The sequence below is a fragment of the Salmo salar genome, chromosome ssa14 (genome assembly GCF_905237065.1).
Source record: "Salmo salar chromosome ssa14, Ssal_v3.1, whole genome shotgun sequence".
Lineage (NCBI taxonomy): Eukaryota > Metazoa > Chordata > Actinopteri > Salmoniformes > Salmonidae > Salmo > Salmo salar.
The window spans coordinates 4058058-4079729 of NC_059455.1; the positions used below are offsets into that span (position 1 = coordinate 4058058).

The 21672-nt window shown below is 41.3% G+C and overlaps 2 protein-coding genes across 4 annotated transcripts in view; one reads left to right on the forward strand and one right to left on the reverse strand.

The window, feature by feature from the left end:
* LOC106568640 (zinc finger protein 135) lies at positions 1-4232 on the forward strand. 2 transcript variants are annotated; one of them, XM_014139130.2, is made up of 4 exons: positions 1-477; positions 608-711; positions 1016-1118; positions 1516-4232. In XM_014139130.2, exons 1-4 carry the CDS (start codon positions 132-134, stop codon positions 2421-2423), a joined length of 1461 nt encoding a protein of 486 aa, XP_013994605.1. In that variant the 5' UTR covers positions 1-131; the 3' UTR covers positions 2424-4232. The 2 variants fall into 2 exon arrangements, with proteins under 2 accessions (XP_013994605.1, XP_013994604.1); XM_014139129.2 differs by having other exon boundaries at positions 3-489.
* Positions 3371-21672, reverse strand: part of tmem71 (transmembrane protein 71) — a 26546-nt gene continuing 8244 nt past the window's right edge. The window contains 9 exon segments of one of the 2 annotated variants that reach the window (NM_001173692.1): positions 3371-5898; positions 6003-6052; positions 6153-6214; positions 6416-6482; positions 6665-6850; positions 8093-8277; positions 10078-10293; positions 10683-10737; positions 18166-18266. In NM_001173692.1, the coding sequence (NP_001167163.1) occupies positions 5875-5898; positions 6003-6052; positions 6153-6214; positions 6416-6482; positions 6665-6850; positions 8093-8277; positions 10078-10293; positions 10683-10737; positions 18166-18196 (876 nt within the window). In that variant the 5' untranslated portion in view covers positions 18197-18266 and the 3' untranslated portion in view covers positions 3371-5874. 2 annotated transcript variants of the gene reach the window in all.

The window sequence follows — 21672 nt, forward strand, 5'->3', positions numbered from 1 at the left end:
TAGGAGGACTAGGTGAAATTTCCACGCACGCGCAGTGTGAGAGGTATCCAAAACACTTCCTGGTCAACATAGGCACTCTGTTTACATTTTATTGATGCTGAACTACATTTGATTTCGAGGCGTCGGCATCTATGCTTTTCTACAGCCTATTTCTTCTACACTTCGTATTAACAATCCCGAAAGTATTTTCTCTAGTAATGGCAAATTCCGTTGCTTTTCACACTCAGCTAGCCTCCATCATGGAGGTTTTGGCTAATGCGGCCGTGGCTGAAATCTGCGAGCTTGTTGACAATGGCTATGCCGTCCTGCATGTGGAGATATCTCGAGGCCAGAAGGAGAATGAAGCTTTGAGGAGAAAACTACGGCTGATGGAGATGAAAGTGTCTAGTGCGAGTGCTCTGAGAGAGGGAATGGGGAACTCCGTCCTTCCGCACAGTCGAGCTCACCTTGGCATGGAATCGAAAAGGACATCAAACAGTACATTTACTGGTTATAACAATTCATTTACATTCATTGGTTACATCATTGTAGAAACGAGTGGTTTTAAGACAGCATTAATAAAGTCTATTGTGTCTGGATGCATGCTATTCCCCTCTACTCATTTTAGGCGAGGTACGATGTCAGAGAGCAATTGATTCCCAGTTGGTTACCAGCATGTTTAGGCACAGAGAGTCCTCAGGTGACACTGGACAAACGACAACACAGAGAAAGGTAAGCTTTACGTTTGCCTCGGTGTGCCTCATTTTCCCACAATATTTCAAAAAGGCAGCCTAATATTTCACAATGGTTGTCAACACCACCTAGGTCTGAAAGCAAAAATGACCTAGCCTAGCTAGGCTTAGTGGTCATCTTGCAGTAAAGCGATGTTGTTTTACCTGTTTACTGTGCTGTTAGTGCTCTTGTTGTATCTTTTCAGTTTTCTTTGACTGTGTAAGGTGTACCATTTTCTCACAGTTTGTGCACAGTAAGTGGATTATTCCCAGTTATATCTGGCATCCCAACTGATTTTACACAGCCTGCAGGGTTGGAAGAGAGAAACCCCAAATCACCTACCATCAAAAAGGAGATGTGGGAAGAATCCTGGGAGAATCATGACCAATGGGAGAGACTGAGTAGCGGTAAGTAAAATGGTAGACAAGCTTAAGTGTTTTCATTATACCTTTTGGAAAAGTGTTTTCATACACACTTCATTACACTGATGCTTTCAGTTATGCCTTTTCCCATAAATATGAAGGAATGAACCTTTCTATTGACCCAATAACTTGACAAATGAATACTGTCATGTAAAGTGATTGCAACAATGTTAAACTACATACGGCATAAAATTTAATACATTTATTTAAGAACAACTGAATTCATGTCAGTTTTGGCTTTCATATAGACTATACTGTATAATGTATACCAATATCTCTCTAAAATTGCTCATATCCTTCAACTGATGTGATTTTTGATGATTAACTTCATGATGAGCATCCAGTTTATAGTGATTCACACACGGCCTTGTTGATTTTATAGGAGCTTTAAATCACAGTGCTGATGGAGGAGAAAGGCAATCCAACGTCGACACAGAGGCTGCTCAACCAATCAGCAAACAGGAGAACGCCAGCTCTTGTTTATGGGTGAGTGGTGAAACGGACAACAGCCTCCTGCCAGGATCAAATAACCTGAGTGTGAACAAAAGATCTCTAAACCCAGGACTGGAAAATGGTGATGGAATACTTAACAGTGTGGGCTTTGATTGTATGATGTTTGAGCCCCACAGACAACTTGGGACCCTTAGCTCACAGGGTCCTGGGGCTGATCTTCCCGAGTGCTCTTACTCTCATGTGGATGTTGTATCTACTCAATCGGATTCAGAGAATGGATTTTCCTATGAAATGAACAAAGTGAGTCCCTCCATAACTGAGCACAAAAAACCTGTAGCTTACCAGGACGGTAGACAGAGGGCGCTGTTGCCCTTAGAGCCTCACAGGACTGTAGGAAAAGGCATGGAAACGGGATCCAATGCTTTGGTAATGACGGATGGTTTGGTCTCCCATGACAGTCATAACAATGATGGGAGTAACAATGGTGACGTCTCAGCAGGTAAGCTGTTAATTTGTAGTTTCTGCGGTAAAACTTTGGCTTGTCTGAAGAATCTCAAGACACACCTGAGGGTTCATACCGGGGAGAAGCCGTTCAGCTGCGCACAGTGCGGGAAGCGCTTCTCTGACTCCAGCAACCTCAAGCGACACCAGAGCGTTCACACGGGGGAGAGACGCTACGGCTGCAGCCACTGCGGCAAGCGCTTCGCACAGTCGGGCTCACTCAAAGTCCACATGAGCGTACACACGGGATGTAAGCAGTTCAGATGCCTGCACTGTGGGAAGACTTTCATATCGGCCAATCACCTCAACAGACACATCAGTGTTCACGATGGATAAATACTTTTACCAACAACTTTTCAATGAGTGAAAGCATACCTAAACGTGCTTCAGCCAAGCTTGAACAGAAAAGGGACTCAGAGGTTGGCATTTATTGGGAGGACTCATGTACTGGAGGCAGCTCTGCAGGGTAGTCAGCCACAGTCATAAAATCAGCTTTTTAAACCAAACACTAAACTTAAATTAAGACCAAAAAGCTAAAACAAAAACAATTTGTACAATATACAGTGCATTCGGAAAGTCTTCAGACCCCTTGACTTTTTCCACATTGTTACATTAGCCATATTCTAAATTCGATTAAATTGTCCCCCCCCCTCGATCTACACACAATACCCAATAATGACAAAGCATAAACAGGTTTTTAGAAATGTTTGCAAGTTGTAGAAACATCAAGGATGATCAGTGGAGACAGGATGCACCTGAGCTCAATTTTGAGTCTCATAGCAAAGGGTCTGAATAATTATGTAAATAAGCCATTTCTTATTTGCAAAAATGTCTAAAAACCTGTTCACCTTTGTCATTATGGGGTATTGTGTGTAGATTGAGGGACAATTTTATTTTAATCCATTTTAGAATAAGGCTGTCACTTAACAAACTGTGAAAAAAGGGAAGGGGTCTGAATACTTCCCGAATGCACTGTATATAGCCAATTTTGATTTTGCAGCTGGCCCGTCTAGTGGAAATTGCTTAACTGTGCCTCCAGGACAACAGTCATCCCAATAATCGTCAACCTGCAAAGGAATCAGGTGTTTGACTGAGGGACTTTATAGTCCAAAAATGATTCCTTACACTTGTGTTTTTGTAACTATCGTTGTTGTTAGTCACTCATCCTCTGACATGACAGTGCCTCATTTGAGGAAAATAGTGATAGTTTGTAGATGTAAGTGGTTTGTAGACGTGTAAGTGGTATTGTCAAACAAATAACTTTCATGGTGCAAATTTTGTAATAGTGTATTAACCAGACAGTTATTATTTATTTTTGACAATAATACGAGCATGGTGTAGTCATGATTAATAGGGTTCCTAAAAGAGCCAGTCAAATTGAATGGATGGATGTTGCACAGGCTCACTGCTACATGAAGGCCTCTTACAGTCAATGAAATATTTACTCCCCTATCAATCTAAGTCTCTACTCCTCAGCTGGTGCAGAAAGTGTTCAGTGGTTTGAACACTGACAAGTCATTCACGATACATTTCACGGTCACGTTATAGACTCGCATCAGAAACAGAATATTTCCATAGATCCTGAAAATGCACTGAAAATATCGAATCTTAAAAATAAAAGTCACATACTTGGACAACTATAAAAAATTACATTTAATAAAAGTTGTATAAGCCAATTGGGTTGAACTATTTTACAAATCTGTTAGAAAAGATGAACATTTCAGTGCAACATAGCTCATTAACTATTAAAGAATATAAAAACAGTACAACAGACATTGATTACATTTTCAGTTACATCCATTTGTTAGAATGCATTCAATGTGAGTGCAAAAGACAAACATGCATACAAGAACCACACTTCTTTGAAAATGTGGAAACTAATTGAGTATCAAAGCAATAAAAATTGTTTAAAAAAAAGTCACATGTCAAACTGGTTTATGTAAAGGTGACCAAACATGTTTTATGCACACAATAGGAAATTACTTAAATCTCAAGGTCTTGTAAAGTACATTCAGTATATGCCAATAAATCATGAATATTACAAAGAAATAACAGCCATGTTGTCTACATATACTGTAGTATGTACATTAGCTTTTGTTTACAATAAACTATCAATAAAATGGTGTCTACCGGCAAAACCTTTTTTCATATTCATTTTGGCTTATTGATGAAGTATTGGTGATTTAACACTTTCTGGTCAGAGAATTGTCTCATTTGGAGTAATCATTCAGATTTGGCATTTGGAGTGAATAAATACAGCAATACTTCTCAAGTCACTTTCGTCTGGACAAACAGTACATATATGGAGACAATCAAATACAGCTTTTCTAAAGGACCAACAACATCCAATTTATACAAAGAATGGCGAGTTGAGATGTACAGTACAAAATTAACTAATTATTAAAGTACAAATCACCTATTTTCTTTAGATTCTCAAAACATCTTGCTGTAGTTTGAGGTCCAAACATGACTCATATTTCAACTTTATAAAGCTATACAATATTAACTTTATTCAGCTACTTGCTGTGCCCTGTTCCTTTTCCTGACAGAAAACACACTTTCCTTCTGGGTTGATAAACAACCATAATTACTCAACCTTCAATGCCATTACATACTCAACATTGTACCATTTAATGAGCCAAATAAAGGGAGGGGGCGATTGTTTTATTCTTTGCCGCCGTCATTATACTCAATCGCAACATTCACATTCCATTATTTCGATCCGCAGATAAGTGGTTGTGGATAACCACAAAGAGGCAGCTAATATTATGAGTATTATGAAAATGACCACCTCCTCCCCATATTCCTTGAATACAAACATTTAAATACACATTTCGGCACTACCATGAGCGGAAAGGCATCCTCACACAGTTTTCTTTTCCAGCAGCATTTTCTGTCACTTCCCTGTATTTTAACTATATCTGATTGCGCTTAAGGATTCCGCAGTCTACTGCCTACTGATATGTAGCCCTGTTTTGTTTAGCAGGCACAGCATGCTATTAGCTAAGCTAGGCTAAGCTAAAGAAGGCACTTAGCATGTTGTATTTCCATTTGCTTCTATTCAGATTAAAAGTTGCAGCTGTCATTTTTGTGAGGAAAAAACAGGTCTCAGACTGCAAGCCACTGCTACTTTAATGGCCCTGCAATTGTATTCAAAATACTGGAAGCTAGAAAATAAGTAACATTGGACAGCCCTAAAAAACCCAAGATCAACAATATCAATTCAGGTATTTGAAGAATATATTAAAAACGGTGTGTGCATAATATATGATGTAAATATTACTGACTTATTTTTATATTCAGGATTATGGGAAACATCTTGGACAAGCAAATGGCAGTGATCAGTGAGCAAAATAACTAGCATTTCAAATAGTCTGGACGGCATATTATCCAATACAAGTTCCAAATACGCAATGCATCGCCACGTGCATCGTAGCTTACAAAAATACAGTTAAATGATCTTCTCCTAACGCACATCTTTGGAGTTTCAAACGAAATTGCTTTTGATTATGCGTTTTATTGTATTTAATTCCACTGATCTGTGCTCATTTTTGCATGACCAGTGTCACCCTATACCTGCTCAATTGAGCCCAATTACCTGTTTTTATGACCAGATTAATGGAACTCATGTTACATTATGTGCACGTGCAATCTACACGCATTTATCTAATGAAATGTAAGAATCTCCATTAGTCTTTTTCTTGTGGTCCACATCCACCCTTTTCATTATCATAGATTCATTTCATGAGTAAACAGAAGTGTGTGTGTGTGTACACACAGCTTTCATCTACTCATTTTTTGATGTAATATCCTGGAACAAAAATTAAGAACAAAGTTATTGACCACGTTAATATAAAACATGTGGTTGCCTGAGGTCAAAAGAAATGTAATTTAATATTTGAGAATATGACTCACCTCGGTCTTCGCTTTTCTCCACTTGCCCATGGGCCCAGACTGTGAGACGACTGGAGAAAAGGCAATGCATTAAATTAATGGTCAAATTTTTTAAAACACCATTGAAATTTGTTTCAAAAGCCACACTGAATACACTAGAGGTATACTTACATAGATATATCATTATCAATATAAATGTGGTGAATGCCATCATCAGTCCCCACAACAGACACCTGAAAAAGAATGAAATAGTTTAGGTTAGCAGGTATTCTATACAAGAGAACATCTTTAAGGGTGCTTTCATCAAATAATTCACAATGAAGGAGGTATATACTGTTTACTTTCCTAAATTGTCCAAATATTTTATGCTGGTTATTTCAATATTCGGTTAAAAAGTTAATGCCACCCCATACACCTTTATACTGATGGCTTACCTTGAAAATACAGCAGAGAAGATAAAGACCATGAGAATGATGAGGAGAGCTTTCACCATGGGAAAATCTGAAATGCATAAATATTTTAACAAAACTGACAGAAACCCAATGGAACCTCCTCTCCTCTATTCATCTAGTATTGTTGAGGTGAGAGGGGGAGCTTGATCTATAATGATATACACAACAGTTAAACATTTGAGAATACACAGAAGAGAGTAGATAATGAGATAACAATGGACTGCAGCTCACCTGCTGGCTGGGGTTTAGGGGGACAACAGCTATTGGAGAGGAAGGCTGAGGGGGGCGGGACATCCAGAAGGCCACCCAGGGGTTGGCCGAAATGCTCCTGGTGGACGCAGGTCTCCGTGACGATCTCCTCCTGTAGCATGGGCTCGTGAGCCAACTTCGTGGACATGGAAATGATCTCACTGTCATCTGGAATGGCAAAGGAGACACGACTAAAGCAGAGGAAGGTTGTTAGCTTCACGCATCTATTCAAGGTTGGTGTGGTATACCCTCGAAGCAGTCTAGGGATGATAATATGAGATACCATGTGAGCTTTGGCAGCGCTCATATTGTATACATACAGTGCCTTCGAAAGTATTCAGACCCCTTCACTTTTTCCACATTTTGTTACAATTCTAAAATTGATTAAATTGTTTTGTCCTCATCAATCTACACACTATCCTGTAATGACAAAGCCAAAACAGGTTTATAAATTGTTACTAAATTATGAAAAATAAAAACACATTTACAAAGTATTCAGACCCTTTACTCAGTACTTTGTTGAAGCACCTTCAGCAGCGATTACAGCATTGAGTCTTCTTAGGTATGACGCTACAAGCTTGGCACACCTGTATTTGGAGAGTTTCTCCCATTCTTCTATGCAGATCCTCTCAAGCTCTGTCAGGTTGCTGCACAGCTATTTTCAGGTCTCTCCAGACATGTTTGATTGGGTTCAAGTCCGGGCTCTGGCTGGGACACTTAAGGACCTTCCGAGACTTTTCCCGAAGCCACTCTTGCGTTGTCTGGCTGTGTGTTTAGGGTCATTGTCCTGTTGGAAGGTGAACCTTTGGCCCAGCGCTCTCTGGCCCAGCGCTCTCTGGAGCAGGTTTTCATCAAGGATCTCTCTGTACTTTGCTCCGTTCATCTTTCCCTCGATCCTGACTAGTCTCCCAGTCCCTGCCACTGAAAAACATCCCCACAGCATGATTCTTCCACCACGCTTCACCGTAGGGATAGTGCCAAGTGTCCTCCAGATGTGACGCTTGGCATTCAAGGCAAAGAATTCAATCTTGGTTTCATTAGAAAAGAGAATCTTATTTCTCAATAAGGTATCTGTTTAATACATTTGCAAAAAAACTTTTTTTTTTCAACTGTTCGCTTTGTCATTATGGGGTATTGTATGTAGATTGCTGAGGATAAAAATAAAAATAAATCAATTTTAGAACAAGGCTGAAACGTAACAAAATCTTGAAAAAGTCAAGGGGTCTGAATACTTTCCGAAGGCACTGTATAAGACAGCAGCCAATTGATGAGAACCTTGCTTAAGGGGACAACAACAAGTCCATGCATAAACATGGCCAAAATTACATGAAATAAGTGCAACATTGCTTAAGTTTCACAACAGTTGGCCGTCAAGTGCCTCCCACACAGACATAGCATAGCAGGCCTTACCATAAGTGAAGCTGCAGCTGGTGTCCAAATCGGTGGTGCTATGCTCCATCCAGGAGGACTCTGCAAGTGGTGGGAGACGCACCCCTCCGAACACTTTCTCATCCAGCCATGACTGACACGTCTCAGTCATGTCACTAAACAGACTAGCTAGAGAGCGGCGGGCCTTCCGCCTGCGTCTGAAGATTCTAAGGGGAGGAAAACATAACATACGTCATACTTTTTTATCAGGACAATGTCAACAAATGTGTAAAAGACTAATGTTCTTAATAATATTCCTAATGTGTTTCTTTATATTGCATCTGTGATCACAGTAATAATAAATAATGTTGTCACGACACTTAGTATGACAGACTCAACAAAAAATTCTGTAGACATATCCTAACTAAAACTGCCTTATGTTTCATGTACTTATTTCATGTAACTTGTCATGTTTGCGTAGTGACTTGTAAAGGGTATTGTTATTGTCCCTTTGAGCAAGGTTCTTATCAATTGGCTGATGTCCTATATGTATTGAATATGAGAGCTGCCAAAGCTTGCGTGGTATCTCATACTATCCCTAGCCTTGCGACCACGACACCAAAGCTCGCGTGGTATCTCATACTATCCCTAGCCTTCCGACCACGACACCAAAGCTGGCGTGGTATCTCATACTATCCCTAGCCTTCCGACCACGACACCAAAGCTGGCGTGGTATCTCATACTATCCCTAGCCTTCCGACCACGACACCAAAGCTGGCGTGGTATCTCATACTATCCCTAGCCTTCCGACCACGACACCAAAGCTGGCGTGGTATCTCATACTATCCCTAGCCTTCCGACCACGACACCAAAGCTGGCGTGGTATCTCATACTATCCCTAGCCTTCCGACCACGACACCAAAGCTGGCGTGGTATCTCATACTATCCCTAGCCTTCCGACCACGACACCAAAGCTCGCGTGGTATCTCATATTATCCCTAGCCTTCCGACCATGACACCAAAGTGGTTTGTTTTTGAAGTTATAGAGCACACAATGTTGGTTGGGATCATCTTTTCTGCTAAATGGCACATAATACAATATTTTACCAAAAGCAGGTTCTGAAAGGACCATTGGGTATCGTGATACTGTATTGTCACAGTAGTAATAATAAAAAGCCCACCAAACCAGTGGCTTAACCATGCCATGTGAAAATGTATCTCTGAACAAATCTCTATTACATAATTCCACGGGAACACCAATAAATTATTTAGTGTATCATAGGCTTTCAAATAAAATGACAGCATGATTATGCAGTCAAATGTATAAATGTTAAGTCTTTTAACCAAATGCCTGCAAGGCATTGATGTTTTTCATTTTAAGAGCAAAATGGCACTGACTAGAATCTCTTAGCAACGCAAACGGTTGACTTGACTTACGAGCTCCAATTTATAGGACGAACCAGCCTCACATTTTCCGTGCAGCTCTCTCAAATAGGCTAATCCATGACCTCATCCCTATAAACAGGGCTTGTGTTTGAACACAGACCGGCATGGTTATCCACCCCCAAACAGAAATCTGAACCCACTGTCAAGAGCTGCATAACGATGGGGAGAACATTTCCGACCATGACACCAATGTGGTTTGCTACAGTTCAGAGCAAAGGCACATGTTGACAAAACCTGCAACAGCATGTTGGAGTTAGGACTTATGTTTGCCTTTTCAATTATATTCACTGTTATTTAATACCCATAGTCGTTCTACATTTTAAGCTATATACACCTCAGAGTTGAGCTTTCATACTTATTCATGAATGCTAGCTAAACGATGTCTATTAGTGACTGACATTCAACCAGACCTAGGTCAAATACTGAGGTATACTTGATTTAGCTCAAAGTTTGCACTTCTGGGACTATTCTATTGGTTCCATTGCATCTGGCAAACCAAGTATTTGCACAGAAAAAGTATTTGACATAATAGTTTTCTCAGTTCTGGATTCAACGTGGCATGCCTCTTTGGAACAACTGACCTGACTAGATTCTCTTTGTAGGACAGTTTGATTTTGGAGGGGGTGAGAGAGACATTGCCCTCGTCATCCCAGGTGTAGCTGTCCTCAGTCAGAACGTAGTAGCCGTTGTTGAGGAGGCGGGGGCTCCGGCGGCAGGAGCTGGGGGATCCCGTCACTGGGTTCACGGAGTAACACTCATATGATGAATCTGGAGATGACAGAAGGGACAGGCCCAGGCTACAGAGTACACAAAGAGAACCAAGACAGAAGGATAGATGTCAGAGTTATTCAACACAACTTCAAATATGTGTTTCAAAGCTTACAACAGCGTTGACCAACTTTCCTTCTGGACGGGTACCGTTCAGCAGGCTTCCGCTACAACCTAGCACACCTGATTTGACTAGTTAGATGTTCCCCAAGACCTTGATTAGTTGAAACAGGTGTGTAACAATGGGGTTGGAGCATAAGCCTGCATATTCAATATCTCTCCAGGAGGGCTGGTCACCCATTGCATACATAGTTCTTTTTTTTTTTTAGGTAATTGTAATTCTACTCGAAGCAACGCTACATTGAATCCATGCACCTCAAAGCCTACATATTGCCATCAAACATATGACCAGTTTTACCTTTGACATGACTCGTTAGCCAATGTTTTTTCTCTCTTTCTCTTTATAGGTGAACCTGTTGATATACAAAAATATTGACAGATTATGACTTCTAAGACTTCACAAGTTTGTTGGCTAGCCTAATTCATTAAAATCCTTAAGAGAGTCTTGATGTACCCGTGCGTCAATCTAAGTAACATCATTTAAAAAAAATCCACATCAAAATCCAGCAGTTTAAGCCAGAGATATGCATGGGCTGCATCTCAATCCACCGCATCCGCCATTGTTGGCCTTCCGCATCTGCTGTGGGAGGTGGCTGAGCTACAGCGGTGTTTGTCAGACCATGAGACAGCCCGAAAGTCGGTCTTCTCACAAAAACGTTTGGCCAACAAACTAATACAAAAATAAGGGCTTGAATATGCGTCCCAAAAAATATATACAGTGCATTTGTAAAGTATTCAACCCCTTGACTTTTCCCACATTTTTTACACTACAGCCTAAAATGGATTTCAAAAAGTCACACACACACACAATAGCCCATAATGACAAAGCAAAAACAGATTGACATTTTTGCAAAAGTATTTAAAATAAAAAACTGCACATTTACATAAGTATTCCGACCCTTTACTCAGTACTTTGTTGAAGCACCTTTGGCAGCGATTACAGGCCTGAGTCTTCTTGGGTATGACACTAAAAGCTTGGCACACCTGTACTTGGGATGTTTCTCCCATTTTGATTTTACTTAACTGACTTGCCTAGTTAAATAAAGGTTAAGAACAAATTCTTATTTACAATGATGGCCTATAATGACGGTCATTCTTCTCTGCAGATCCTCTCAAGCTTTGTCAGGTTGGATGGGGAGCTTTGCTGCACAGCTATTTTCAGGCCTCTTAAGAGAATTTTGATCGGGTTCAAGTCCGGGCTCTGGCTGGGCCACTCATGGACATTCCCGAAGCCACTCCTGTGTTGTCTTGGCTGTGTGCTTAGAGTCGATGTCCAGTTGGAAGTTGAACCATCGCCCTAGTCTGAGGTCCTGAGTGCTCTGGAGCAGGTTTTCATCAAGGATCTCTCTGTACTTTGCACCATTCATCTTTCTTTCGATCCTGACTAGTCTTCCAGTCCCTGCCACTGAAAAACATCCCCACAGCAGCCACCACGGTTTAATGTAGGGATGGTGCCAAGGTTTTTTCCAGACGTGACGCTTGGTATTCAGGCCAAAGAGTTCAATCTTGGTTTCATGAGTCAAGAGAATCTTGTTTCTCATGGTCTAAGAGTCTTCAGGTTCCTTTTGGCAAACTCAAAGTGGGATGTCGTGCCTTTTACTGAGGAGTGGCTTCCGTCTGGCCACTCTACCAAAAGGCCTGATAGGTGGAGTGCTGCCGAGATGGTTGTCCTTCTGGAAGGTTCTCCCATCTCCACAGAGGAACTCTGGAGCTCCTGTCAGAGTGATCATTGGGTTCTTGGTCACCTCCCTGACCAAGGCCCTTCCTTCTCCCCGATAGCTCAGTTTAGCCGGGTGGCCAGCTCTAGGAAGAGTCTTGGTGGTTCCAAACTTCTTCTATTGAAAATGATGGAGGCCATTGTGTTCTTGAGGAACTTCCATGCTGCAGACATTTTTTGGTACCCTATCCAGATCTATGCCTTGACACAATCCTGTCTCGGAGCTCTACAGACAATTCCTTCGACCTCATGGCTTGGTTTTTACTCAGACATGCACTGTCAACTGTGGGACCTTATATAGATAGGGGTGTGCCTTTCCAAATCATGTCCAATCAATTGAATTTACCACAGGTGGACTCCAATGAAGTTGTAGAAACATCTCAAGGATGATCAATGGAAACAGGATGCACTGGAGTTAAATTTCGAGTCTCATAGCAAAGGGTCTGAATACTTATGTAAATAAGGTATCTGTTTTTCTTTTTTTAAATATGCAAAAAATGTGAACCTGTTTTCACCTTGTCATTTTGGGGTATTGTGTGTAGATTAAGAATATTTCATTTAATCCATTTTAGAATAAGGCTATAACGTAATGAAACGTGGAAAAGGGGAAGGGGTCTGAATACTTTCCAAATGCACTGTATATTTCCTGAGCTTTTTTAAAAAATCTCCTAGATATAGGACAGACCTTTCAACCCTTATTATTTTTTCCCAATTTATGCATGTGTTATTCAGTGCATTTCTATTGGCTATAGTAGTAAATATTTTGGGGGCATACCTTAAAGAGGTCGTAAAATTCCAAATCAAATAGATAAATGATCTATGGAATGGCCATGGTATAGCCAGCAGCATACCACCCTGCCTCCCACTGCTGGCTTGCTTCTGAAGCTAAGCAGGGTTGGTCCTGTTTGGAAGACCAGATGCTGCTGGAAGTGGTGCTGAAGGGCCTCCAGTAGGCACCCTTTCCTCTGGTTGAAAAAAATATCCCAATGCCCCAGGGCAGTGATTGGGGATATTGCCCTGTGTAGGGTGCTGTCTTTCGGATGGGACGTTAAATGGGTGTCTTGACTCTCTGTGGTCACTAAAGATCCCATGGCACTTATTGTAAGAGTAGGGGTGTTAACCCCGGTGTCCTAGCTAAATTCCCAATCTGACCATCACAGTCACCTAATCATCCCCAGCTTACAATTGGCTCATTCATCTCTCCTGTAACTATTCCCCAGGCTGTTCCTGTAAATGAGAACGTGTTCTCAGTCAACTTACCTGGTAAAATATGGGTTAAAGAAATAAAGAAAACATCTTCAAACAATTCCATATGTTAACTTAGTATCCCCCCCAAATGGCTTAAGACTTTTAAAAAACGATGAAAACAGCCTATGTGACATCAATATGAGCCAAACATTTATTCTACTGTGAAAATATACTATGTGTAAATAGGATAATTTTGGAGTTCTGTGAGACTTGAGGTCGTGACTGCATCACAATGTAAATTCAGGTTGGGTTTGTTTCAAACCTGCCCACAGCTGTCAGCTGAAAAGTAATCAATTCCGAGTGCAGATGCATGCGACCCAATCGTAATGCATGTGGAAAATTTGGGTTGACTTTGGACATCACTATGGGGATAGTCAGGGACCATCAGTAAATTACACAATGTACATGGGAAAATGTTAAAATTCCATTAGCTCCAAATTTTCAAGACATAAAAGCTCAAACCAACTATAAATTGTAGGAATTCACGTACAAATATTGAAATAATTTAATGAGAACTAAAAAGGTGTACAACATGATACAGTGGTAGCAATACATGGTTATAACATCTACAGAAAAGACAAATGTCAATGGTGGTGGTGCGGTCTATATTCATAACCACATTCCTGTAAAGCTTAGAGAAGATATCATGTTAAATACTGTTGAAGAAATATGGCTACAGGTTCATCTGCCTCACCTAAAGGAAGCTGCTATAGACCACCAAGTGCTACCAGTTAGTATCTGGAGAACATGTGAAATGTTTGATAATGTACAGTACCAGTCAAAAGTTGACACACCTACTCATTCAAGGGTTTTTCGTTATTTTTACTATTTTCTACATTGTAAAATAATAGTGAAGACATCAAAACTATGAAATAACACATATGGCATCATGTAGTAACCAAAAGTGTTGTGGACACCCCTTCAAATAAGTGGATTTTGAAATTTCAGCCACACCCGTTGCTGACAGGTTTACAAAATCGAGGAACACAGTCATGCAATCTCCATAGACAAACATTAGCAGTAAAATGGCCCATATTGAAGCGCTCTGTGACTTTCAACATGGCGACGGGGCACTGCTAGAGCTGCCCCGGTAAGTGCGGTTATTGTGAAGTGGAAACGTCTAGGCGCAAAAACGGCTGATACATGAAGTGGTAAGCCACAAAAACTCACAGAACGGGGCCGCAGTGTGCTGAACAAGTAGCGTGTTTAAATCGTTTGTCCTCTGTTGCAACACTCACTACCGAGTTCCAAACTGCCTCTGGAAGCAACGCCAGCACAATAACTGTTCGTTGGGAGCTTCATGAAATGGGTTTCCATGGCCGAGCAGCTGCACACAAGCCTAAGATCATCATGCGCAATAGCAAGAGTCGGCTGGAGTGGTATAAAACTCGAGGCCATTGGACTCTGGAGCAGTGGAAATGCGTTCTCTGGACTGAGAAGCCAAACAAATCTGGGTATGGTGGATGACAGGAGAACGCTACCTGCCCGAATGCATCGTGCCAACTGTAAAGTTTGGTGGAGGAGGAATAATGGTCTGGGGCTGTTTTTTATGGTTTGGGCTAGGCCCCTTAGTTCCAGTGAAGGAAATCTTAATACTACAGCATACAATGACATTCTAGACGATTCTGTGTTTTCAATTTGTGGAAGGCCCTATCCTGTTTCAGAATGACAATGCCCCCATGCATAAAGTGAAGTCCATACAGAAATGGTTTGTCGAGATCAGTGTGGAAGAACTTGACTGGCCTGCACAGACCCCTGACCTCAACGACATTGAACAGCTTTAGGATGAATTGGAATGCCAACTGCGAGCCAGGCCTAATCGCCCAATATCAGTGCCCGACCTCACTAATGCGTGTGGCTGAATGGAAGCTAGTCCCCGCAGCAATGTTCCAACATCTAGTGGAAAGCCTCCCTAGAAGAGTGGAGGCTGTTATAGCAGCAAAGACGGGACCAACTCCATATTAATGACCATGATTTTGGTACGAGACAAGGCAGGTGTCCACATACTTCTGGCCATGTAGTGTAAGTCTGGCCGCACAACCGATTGGCAAAAGAACCGCACATTGAGAAATCGTGACTAAACTGAATAAAAAGATGATACTATACTATGAAACAAATATAAATTATATAAAGAATGATAGTAAAAAGCTTTGGAGCATCTTAAATGAAATTTTGGGCAAAAATAATCTCCGCTCCATCATCATTGAATCAGACAGCTCATTCATCATAAACCCACTGATATTTCCAACTACTTTAATGATTTTTATATTGGCAAGATTAGCAAACTTATGCATGACATGCCAGCAACAAACGTTGACCGTACACATCCAAGTATAACTGACCAAATTATGAAGAAAAAGCATTGTAAATTGAGCATGGAAGAGTTGAAAAAGTTGTTTATCAACAATGACGAGCCACCTGGATCTGACAACTAGGATGGAAAATTACTGAGGATAATAGGGGACGATATTGCCACTACTATTTGCTATGTCGTCAATCTAAGCCTACAAGAAAGTGTGTACCCTCAGGCCTGGAGGGAAGCAAAAATCATTCCGCTACCCAAGAACAGTAAAAAACCCTTTACTGGCTCAAATAGCCGACCAATCAGCCTGTTACCAACCCTTAGTAAACTTTTTGAAAAAATTGTTTGACCAGATACAATGCTATTTTATATTAAACAAATTGACAGACTTTCAGCACGCTTTTAGGGAAGGGCATTCAACATGCATGGGACTTACACAAATTACTGAAAAAAAATATCATTGTGGGAGCTGTTTTGTTAGACTTCAGTGTGGCTTTTGACATTATTGATCATAGTCTGCTGCTGGAAAAATGTGTTATGACTTTACACCCCCTGCAATATTGTGGATAAAGAGTTACCTGTGTTACAGAACACAGAGGGTTTTCTTTAATGGAAGTCATAATTCCGGTAGAATCAGGCATTCCCCAGGGCAGCTGTCTAGGCCCCTTTACTAATGACATGCCACTTTGTATGTATGCGGATGACTCAACGCTGTACACGTCAGCTACTACAGCGACTGAAATCACTGCAATACTTAACAAAGAGCTGCAGTTAGTTTCAGAATGGATGGCAAGAAATAAGTTAGTCCTATATATTTCTAAAACTGAAAGCATTGTATTTGGGACAAATCATTAACTAATCCCTAAACCTCAACAAAATATTTTAATGAATAATGTGGAAATTGAGCAAGCTGAGGTGACCAAACTGCTTGGAGTAACCCTGGATTGTAAACTATCATGGTCAAAAAATGTTGATGCAATAGTAGCTAAGATGGGGAAATGTCTGTCCATAATAAAGCGTTGCTCTGCCTTCTCAACAACACTATTAACAAGGCATGTCCTACAGGCTTTAATTTTGTCACACATGGACTACTGTCCAGTCGTGTGGTCAGGTGCCACAAAGAGAGACTAAGAGATTACAATTGGCTCAGAACAGGGCAACATGGCTGGCCCTTAAATGTACATGGGGAGCTAACAATAATATGCATGCCAATCTCTCATGGCTCAAAGTAGAGAAGAAATTGACTTCATCACTACTTGTTTTTGTAAGAAGCTTTGAGATGCTGAATGCACCAAGCTGTCTGTTTAAACTACTAGCACACAGCTCAGACACCCATGCATACCCCACAAGACATGCTACCAGAGGTCTCTTCACAACCCCAAAGTCCAGAACAGACTATGGGAGGCACACAGTACTATATGGAGGCATAGCTATATGGAACTCTTTTCCACATCAGGGAACTGATGCAAGCAGTAGAATTAGATTTAAAACAATTGACAAAAATTAACCTAATGGAACAGAGGGACTGTAAAGAGACACACAGGCATACACATGCTAAACACATGTACACATGTATTTTGTATTGTAGATATGTGGTGGTAGAGTAGTGGCCTGAGGGCACACACTTAATGTGTTGTGAAATGTAATATTTTATATAACTGCCTTAATGTTGCTGTACCCCAAGAAGAGTATCTGCCTTGCCAGCAGCTAATGGGGATCCTAAATAAATACAAAACATGAAAATATTGTCTCATTTACATTGTGTAATTTATTGAAGATCCCTAACCAGGCCCAGCTATCCTAACTCAAATCAACTTTGCCACGGTCACACACCAGCATATCGGCTAAATAATTTGTTTAACTCTTCCCACCTGCGAACAAACCACACTCGAAACCAACTTACGTTTGAATTCAGCCATAGCCTCTAGCATTTTTTAATGATCCAAATATAAAACGATGCCATTTCAGGAAGTGCAGTCACCCTTTAAGGGCTGGATCCTTACTTGAGATCAATGTGCGTAACTTGAAGTTTAGTGAAGATCTGCATGATGTACATTAATGTCAGAGGTAAAGAGCACAGATATCAAGTTAGGATTCTACCCTAAGTGCAGTCCTTATTTTACCCTTCCTTGATCAGGAGCTGAAAACCACAGGTGAGGTAACAGTCAATAAATCATCATCTAGTAAACAAAGTAAGGGGTCAGCCACAGCCAGGACCAACATTCCAGTACTTGGTGTTGAAACCAGTTGAGTACAATAACAACATGTTAACAAACTCACAAGCAGTTCAGCATGTTAAATAATAGCCTGACTGCTGCATTGGAAACTTCAAGATGAATAACCTAAAAAAGGTATTTGTTGGTTTTGTTAAACCATATAGAATGGTTGACTCTATAGACAAAAGGATAACATATATAGAACCGTCTTGTTCAGATGGGTATTTCTGTCTTTAAATTCTAAGCACAATAAATAAAAACACAAAAAATACAAAATCTAGAAACGGAGTTGACGTACTTGTAACAGCCCCATTGAAAGGCAGAGCCATATCTGCCTGTACACACACAGCAGTGTCTCGGGGGGAGCGTTCCCGGTCGAAAGGTCCTGGTTGTCTCAATCTGGAAAACACATAAGAAAACAGTCTTGATAAGACAAAGCCAGACAGAAAGCAGTAATAACACATAGGACTACTGCATAGAAAATAAATGCCTGAAATGACAATTATAAGAAACGATCGAACCAAATGGAAAAATAGAAACATGTTGCTGAATTCTCACTAAAGTACAATATATTACTAAAAGTATATGGACACCTGCTCATCAAACATCTCATTCCAAAATCATGGGCATTAATATGGAGTTGGTCCCCCCTTTTGCTGCTATTACAGCCTCCACTCTTCTGGGAAGGCTTTCCACTAGATGTTGGAACATTGCTGCGGGGACTTGCTTCCATTCAGCCACAAGAGCATTAGTGCGGATGGGCACTGACGTTGGGCGATTAGGCCTGGCTCGCAGTCGTTGCTCCAATTCATCCCAAAGGTGTTCGATGGGGTTGAGATCAGGCCTCTGTGCAGGCCAGTCAAGTTCTTCCACACCGATCTCGACAAACCATTTCTGTATGGACCTCACTTTGTGCACAGGGGCATTGTCATGCTAAAACAAACTGTTGCCACAAACTGTTGCCACAAAGTTGGAAGCACAGAATCTTCTAGAATGTCGTTGTATGCTGTAGCGTTAAGATTTCCCTTCACTGGAACTAAGGGGCCTGAACCATGAAAACAGCCCCAGACCATTATTCCTCCTCCACTAAACTTCAGTTGGCACTATGCATTGCGGCAGGTAGCGTTCTCCTGGCATCCTCCAAACCCAGATTTGTCCATTTGACTGCCAGAGTGATTCATCACTCCAGAGAACACATTTCCACGCTCTAGAGTCCAATGGCGGCGAGCTTTACACCACTCCAGCCGACGCTTGGCATTGCGATCTTAGGCTTGTGTGCGGCTGCTTGACCATGGAAACCCATTTTATGAAGCTCCTGACGAACAGTTCTTGTGCCTAAGTTGCTTCCAGAGGCAGTTTGGAACTTGGTAGTGAGTGTTACAACCGAGGATGCGCTTCAGCACTCGGCGGTCCCGTTCTTTGAGCTTGTTAGACCTACCACTTCACGGCTGAGCCGTTGTTGCTCCTAGACGTTTCCACAGTAACTGCACTTACAGTTGACCAGGGCAGCTCTAGCAGGGCAGAAATTTGACAAACTGACTTGTTGGAAAAGTGGCATCTTATGACGGTGCCACGTTGAAATTCACTGAGCTCTTCAGTAAGGCTATTCTACTGCCAATGTTTGTCTATGAAGATTGCATGGCTGTGTGCTTGAATTGTTTACACTTGTCAGCAATGGATGTGGCTGAAATAGCCAAATCCACTCATTTGAAGGGCTGTCCACATACTTTTATATATAATGCATTCCAATACACTCCATTTACCATCAATTCCTATCACTACAGTCGTGGGCAAAAGTTTTGAGAATGACACAAATATTAATTTTCACAAAGTCTGCTGCCTCAGTTTCTATGATGGCAATTTGCATATACTCCAGAATGTTATGAAGAGTGATCAGATGAATTGCAATTAATTGCAAAGTCCCTCTTTGCCATGCAAATTAACTGAATCCCTAAAAAACATTTCCACTGCATTTCATCTCTGCCACAAAAGGACCAGCTGACATCATGTCAGTGATTCTCTCGTTAACACAGGTGTGAGTGTTGACGAGGACAAGGCTGGAAATCAATCTGTCATGCTGATTGGGTTCAAATAACAGACTGGAAGCTTCAAAAGGAGGGTGGTGCTTGGAATCATTGTTATTCCTCTGTCAACCATGGTTACCTGCAAGGAAACACATGCCGTCATCATTGCTTTGCACAAAAAGGGCTTCACAGGCAAGGATAATGATACCAGTAAGATTGCACCTAAATCAACCATTTATCGGATCATCAAGAACTTCAAGGAGAGCGGTTCAATTGTTGTGAAGAAGGCTTCAGGGCACCCAAGAAAGTCCAGCAAGTGCCAGGACCGTCTCCTAAAGTTGATTCAGCGGCGGGATCGGGGCACCACCAGTACAGAGCTTGCTCAGGAATGGCAGCAGGTGGGTGTGAGTGCATCTGCACGCACAGTGAGGCGAAGACTTTTAGAGGATGGCCTGGTGTTCAAGAAGAGCAGCAAAGAAGCCACTTCTCTCCAGGAAAAACACCAGGGTCAGACTGATACTCTGCAAAAGGTACAGGGATTGGACTGCTGAGGACTGGGGTAAAGTCATTTTCTCTGATGAATCCCTTTTCCGATTGTTTGGGGCATCCGGAAAAAAGCTTGTCCGGAGAAGACAAGGTGAGCGCTAACATCAGTCCTGTGTCATGCCAACAGTAAAGCATCCTGAGACCATTCATGTGTGGGGTTGCTTCTCAGCCAAGGGAGTGGGCTCACTCACAATTTTGCCTAAGAACACAGCCATGAATAAAGAATGGTACCAACACATCCTCTGAGAGCAACTTCTCCCAACCATCCAAGAACAGTTTGGTGACGAACAATGCCTTTTCCAGCATGATGGAGCACCTTGCCATAAGGCAAAAGTGATAACTAAGTGGCTCGGGGAACAAAACATCGATATTTTGGGTCCATGGCCAGGAAACTCCCCAGACCTTAATCCCATTGAGAACTTGTGGTCAATCCTCAAGAGGCGGATGGACAAACAAACCCCCCCAAATTCTGACAAACTCCAAGCATTGATTATGCAAGAATGAGCTGCCATCAGTCAGGATGTGGCCCAGAAGTTAATTGACAGCATGCCAGGGCGGATTGCAGAGGTCTTGAAAAAGAAGGGTCAACACTGCAAATGTTGACTCTTTGCATCAACTTCATGTACTGTCAATAAAAGCCTTTGACACTTATGAAATGCTTGTAATTATACTTCAGTATTCCATAGTAACATCTGACAAAAATATCTAAAGACACTGAAGCAGCAAACTTTGTGGAAATTAATATTTGTGTCATTCTCAAAACGTTTGGCCACGACTGTACACAGCTGATTCAAATAATCATCATACTTTGACAATTTGAATCAGCTGTGGTGCTAGGGCAAAAACCAAAACGTGCACCCCTTGGTTGTACCGAGGACCAAGTTTGGGAAACACTGCCTTAAAACCTGTTGGGGCTAGGGGGCAGTATTGAGAAATTTTGAAAAAAATATGTGCCCATTTTTAACTGCCTCCTACACCAACTCAGAAGCTAGGATATGCATATTATTAACACATTCGTATAGAAAACACTCTGAATTTTCTAAAACAGTTTGAATGGTGTCTGTAAGTATAACAAAACTCATATTGCAAAAACCTGTGAAAAATAGATTTTTAAAAAATGTGAATTTTGTGACTGTACTATTTAGTGTCATTGTTTTATAGATACCATAGTGAGAAAGGATTCATTTCGCAACTCCTACGGCTTCCACTAGATGTCAACGATCTTTATAAAGTTG